The 6013-nt window shown below is 39.0% G+C and overlaps 1 protein-coding gene across 1 annotated transcript; it reads left to right on the top strand.

Annotated features, from left to right (window-relative positions):
- Positions 1-4237: 4237 nt before the first annotated feature.
- Positions 4238-5743, top strand: LOC141763641 (serum amyloid P-component-like). Its single transcript, XM_074628158.1, has 4 exons — positions 4238-4292; positions 4562-4664; positions 4763-5054; positions 5205-5743. The coding sequence occupies exons 1-4, from the start codon at positions 4238-4240 to the stop codon at positions 5451-5453; spliced, it is 699 nt and encodes a 232-aa protein (XP_074484259.1). The 3' UTR covers positions 5454-5743.
- Positions 5744-6013: the final 270 nt, after the last annotated feature.

The raw sequence follows: 6013 nt of genomic DNA, 5'->3' as shown, positions 1-6013 counted from the left end.
TGTGCTGCAGCGAGTTATTTTAGCTGATCAAGAGCATAGAAAATGGGACAACACTAATTTTTAGTGCCGCAACTACTCAAAACATTAATCAATCAACCAAAAACAATGGCGTCTGTCCGTCCTATGGACTGACTATTTTTTTATTTTGTGAATAAATGTCCTATGTGTTTGTCTGTATGCATGATCCTGCAGCTTACTTTACTAGTCTTTAATTGAATGCATTTGATTCAGTGTTGCTCAATGCATCAAACTTATGAAACACTTCACACACTAAGATATATGACCTATTATCTTGTTGACAGGTATCGTGACTATATAATAATTTTACCCTACCCTTTTAACGATTGTCCTCAGAGCAAAAGAACAAAAGGTGTCCCATGTTGTCATCCTCGGCTCTACGAGATATGCATGGGTGTGTTTGTATCTTTTAATCTCCTATGCACGGCGTTCTTTACACTTATTACCTTTTGTATTTTGTATTTTTTAGTATCATGCAGTTGGTTCATCAATCTCATACTGTACATATCAAATACTTTGTAAAAAATGAAATGCTTTGTAAGATACTGTGACCTGTTTTGATGTTGACAGATAGCATGTATGGCCTCAGCCAAATACCTTTTTAATGATTGCTCTCAGAGCAAAAGAACAAAAGGTGTCCCAGGTTTACCTTCATGAGATATGCGTGAGAGTGTTTGCATTTTTTAATTTCCTGTGCACAACGTTGTTGACACATATTTCCTTTTGTATTTTTTTTTGCACCTGATATCCTGCTCCTCCCCACTGATGAACACCTATTAATTTACTTACCAAGCCAGCCGGTCTGTTGTGGATACAGTCAACATAGCACCCCATCACGCCCTGCAACACTTAGAATAACCCAAACACACACATTCATCCTATTTATTTACTTCAGTTCCACTTTAATTCCATCAACACACTCAAACTCTTTACCACAATTTTGGATATGAACATTGACCCAGTCATATGCCACTGGATTCGGAGCTTCCTGTGGAACAGACCACAGAGGGGGAAGGTTAATAACCTAACCTCACGCCCTCTTGACCTCAGCACAGGAGCTCCTCATGGCTGTGTTCTCTCCCCCTGCTTATTTTCACTGAACACCACCCACTTTACATCCAAGGACAGTTCTGTGAAAACAATCAAATATGCAGATGACATAACCATTGTAGGCCTCGAGTCCAGACAGCCCTACAAGCAAGACACAGATCGCCCTCTCAGTCTTAAATTGTGCAAAATAATAAAAAAAATAGAATAAAATAAAACAAATGTGAATGTTTATAGCATTCAGCAGACGTATGGGCAGGATGTAGTTGCGCAATGCTAATGCGCTGTGTTTCTGTGTTTCCAGTAAAGGATTCTATTTTTAAACTTATGCACGCCAGGAAGTCACTTTGTCTCCAAGTATGCAACACTTGACAGGTATCACAACCTCGGCCAAATAATTTTAATTATTGCTTTCAGAGCAAAAAAAACAAAAGGTGTCCCATGTTGTCATCTTCGCCCTTATGAGAAATGCATGGGTGTGTTTGTATCTTTTATTATCCCATGCTTGGCCTTCATGACACTTATTACCTCTTGGCCTTTGAAGGAGGTTATGTTTTCACCGTTGTTGGTTTGTTTGTTTGTTTGTTTGTTTGTCTGTGACCAGGATTACTCCAAAAGTTCAAGATGGATTTGAATTTAGTTTTTTGGAGGGGTGGAGTGTAGCACGATGAACAATCCATTCGATTTTGGTGGCTACCTGGATCATGATCCGTATTCAGGAATTTCTTTAATGATTCTGATCAGCCTGAGCATTAAGATCACAGGGTATAAGACATGCGCAGTGTAACTGATGGCGCGTTGATGACGCGTGACCCAGCCCCCTTCTGAGAGCAGAGGGATACTTATGTGGATGTGTGGCGAGACATCTAGGTGCGGGAGCTGCTGGCCATCTGTGGCGAGAAAGAAAAATGATGAAAACTACCCCCCAGGGAATATGGTCAACTGGAGTGCGCTGACTAGCATGACCACCGGAAGAGTGCTAACAGAAGATAAACAAAAGGCCTGTGAAGAGCACAAGCAATGCCCGCGTGTTCTCTATTGAGTATGAAATGCAAACGGCCTGTAGACTTAAACAGTGGCTTTGAGAAGTTTGCAGCTTAGTCTTTGGGAAGTTTATTGGCATTAATCAGCTTGAATTAAAAAACGACCATGTTTTACAAATTACAATCCTTATTTCTGATCAGCATCTTCAATGTATTGTGTGTTATTAACGGTGCAATTGTTACATGTAATTGTGTGACATTAGTGATATATCTTGGGGTCTGTCTGCTGTTTTTGGTGTGATGTACTTCTTGCAGTTCATTAAAAACGGCACATTTTTCTTGTAGTCCTGTCTCATGTCCGTCATTCTGACATAAATCATTTAATAATATTCAGCACATCAGTGGAAGGCAGGGGTGCCCTGGAAAAGAACAAAAGGTGTACCATGTTGACCTTCATGAGATATGCATGGGTGTGTTTTTCATTTTCATTTTTTCGTTGTGGATACAGTCAACATAGCACCCCATCACGCCCTGCAAAACTTAGAATAACCCAAACACACACATTCATCCTATTTATTTACTTCAGTTCCACTTTTAATTCCATCAACACACTCAAACTCTTTACCACAAATTTGGATATGAACATTGACCCAGTCATATGCCACTGGATTCAGAGCTTCCTGTGGAACAGACCACAGAGGGTGAAGGTTAATAACCTAACCTCACGCCCTCTTGACCTCAGCACAGGAGCTCCTCATGGCTGTGTTCTCTCCCCCTGCTTATTTTCACTGTACACCACCCACTTTACATCCAAGGACAGTTCTGTGAAAATAATCAAATATGCAGATGACACAACCATTGTAGGCCTCATCTCCAATAATGATGAAACCCAGTACCGCAATGTGGTGGCCCAAGCTGTCACTTGGTGAGCAAGCAAGGACCTCATGCTCAACCCATCCAAAACCCAGGAACTCATTATTGACTTCCATTTTATGCCAAATCCCAAAATACTCATACAAATAAATGGAGACCTCATCAGCACCACTGACTCTTTTAAATTCCTTGGAACACAACTTAGCAACCTGAAGTGGAAAACTAACACGAACACATCATTGCAAAAGCTCAACATTGACTGTACTTCCTTAGACAGCAAAAAAAAAATTCCGGTGCAAGCAACAGTTCCTGTTCTACTCAGCCATCATTGAGTTTGTTATCACATCCTCTCTTACAGAAAGGATATAACAGCATGGATAGTCAAACATGTAAAAAACTACAGCAGATTGTTGACAGCTCAGTCACTAGGAACATTTTTATATTTGGGTAAACTACGGATACGCTGAATGTGAACTTTTTTTTTGCATTTTGCATTTTACATGAGTACAACAAGCAAGAAAGTCCACTAAGGGCAGAAGGGGTTGTGAATGGGTGAAACAAACACTTTTATGCTTTTTACGTAACGTTACGTAAGAAAGTCGGCTAAAGGCGGTAGTTGTTTATTTATGGTAATCACATTGTTACGCTTGTTTGTCTGATGTGTCCATTTATGTATTTGTGCTGGAGAGAACAACAAATTGTAACAAAAACAACCCTGGTCATGTGGCTAATAAACAATGTAATCTATTGATTTTATTGCCTTAAATTATTAAATTTGTTAAATTTGTACCTTTGTATAGTAAATAAAGAGCTCCAACTGGATGTGTGTGAATGTAATTTGGGTGATAAAACTTCATTAAAAGCATGTAATGTGCATTTGCCTGCTCTTAGTAACAACATTGTTGGGTGACGAAGAAAATAAATGTGAACACATTTTTTTTTTTTCAAGCAAGCATGACCTTTTAATTTGAATTAGCGTGTGAACATTAAGTAACCTATTAAAGTAACAGATCCAAGATTGGAACACACCCCGAGAAGAATGAGGAAGCAGTGAGGGTATAAAACTCGCTCGTATTCGCTGTTGTGCACAACATCCTGAAACAACCTTAAAGGTAAGATCAAAGAGCAAATTAAGCTGACTGCAATTTTTCCATCTGTATTGTGCTGTATAATGTGTCATGCAATTGCAAGTGACCGTAAATTTTTATTTTGAATTTGAAGTGTCCACTGGTCGTTAATAGCAACACAACAGCATTTAATTTAGTAGATTTAAACTAAAACATATTTTGGTGTCTCTTTATTTGTCTTTGTATCAGATGGCGTTTTGGCTTCTCCTTCTGATGCTGACAGCATGTGCTGCAATGCCTACCGGTAAAACATATATATGCTTTATTTAACAGAGGGGAAACAGAAGGGAATTTCACAAATAAGTTACAAGTGTGTTACCATTTGCAAAAATCTATTTTCCTAAATTATTAGGGTGAAACAAATATATAGTTGCAATTACTAATGTTGAGTAAATCTGTTGTATTGTCATGATGTGTAAAATATAAAAATGTTTTAACATATACGTTATATCATATTCCAACTCGACATTCATTTGTTTCATGAACATTTAGCAACTTTCTTCTTTTTTGTAGATCTTTCTGGTAAAATGTTCATCTTCCCAGAGGAAACCAACACAGCTAATGTGAAACTGATACCTGCGCTATCACGTCTCACTGCTATAACTGTCTGTCTCAGGTAATGTTTAAAGGGAAAAAATAAATTAAATAACGCACTATATCTCTCACTGTAGAAGCATCATATTTTATTTTATTTATTTCTTTCGATGTCTGCAGGTTCAAGACCGATCTCAGCAGAAACCATGCACTATTCTCTCTGGCCACAGCCACGAATAACAATGCCTTCCTGATATTCAAGGACAGTTCAGGTGATGACATTGACGTGTATGTCGGGAATGCAAATAAAGAATTTGAAGGTCAGGACTACAAATTGAACACATGGCACTCCATTTGTACTACATGGGACGCTGCGTCTGGTCTGGTTCAGCTGTGGTTAGATGGAAAGTCAACAATTAAGAAATACTTTGGTGGACCAGCTATTGTAAATCCCATTATCATCCTCGGACAGGTCAGTTCAATTGATAAACATTTAGTTTATAGAATTCTACAAATTTCTGTATGTTGCTAAGTTTTTGATTAATTTTATGTCTGTGAAGTATTCATTTTTTAACAAGAATTGGACAGAATATAATAGTTTTTATCTCAACAATCACTACAGGAACAGGATTCCCATGGCGGGCGGTTTGACAGGAGTCAGTCTTTCCTTGGCATGATATGTGATGTCCACGTGTGGAACTACGTCCTTTCACCCTGTGAGATCATGCGCTTCATGAATGATGAAAACTACACCCCAGGGAATGTGGTCAACTGGAGTGCGCTGACTAGCATGACCACCGGAAGAGTGCTAACAGAAGATAAACAAAAGGCCTGTGAAGAGCACAAGCAATGCCCAGGTGTTCTCTATTGAGTATGAAATGCAAACGGCCTGTAGACTTAAACAGTGGCTTTGAGAAGTTTGCAGCTTAGTCTTTGGGAAGTGTAGTGGCATTAATCAGCTTGAATTAAAAAACTACCATGTTTTACTAATTACAATCCTTCTTTCTGATCAGCATCTTCAATGTATTGTGTGTTATTAACGGTGCAGTTGTTACATGTAATTGTGTGACATTAGTGATATATCTTGGGGTCTGTCTTGTCTGCTGTTTTTGGTGTGATGTACTTCTTGCAGTTCATTAAAAACGGCACATTTTTCTTGCAGTCCTGTCTCATGTCCGTCATTCTGACATAAATCATTTAATAATATTCAGCACATCAGTGAAAGGCAGGGGTGCCCTGGAAATGTTGGGTCCCTTGATAACAGCTCAACAAGCCTTGATGCAACACATTTCTTTTAATCTCTAGCTTGTTGCAGAGGCCCAATCCAGCTCTGGGTCCCCGAGGTGCTACCAAAGCTTGACTTTGTACGTTACATCTGTCTTCTTTAGCCTATAGGCAATTACGACATTGGCCCATGAAGACACGGGTACT

The sequence above is a fragment of the Sebastes fasciatus genome, unplaced genomic scaffold, assembly GCF_043250625.1.
Source record: "Sebastes fasciatus isolate fSebFas1 unplaced genomic scaffold, fSebFas1.pri Scaffold_113, whole genome shotgun sequence".
Classification (NCBI taxonomy): domain Eukaryota; kingdom Metazoa; phylum Chordata; class Actinopteri; order Perciformes; family Sebastidae; genus Sebastes; species Sebastes fasciatus.
The sequence above is the reverse complement of the archived record's forward strand: the minus strand, read 5'-3'. Positions and strand labels throughout refer to the sequence as shown.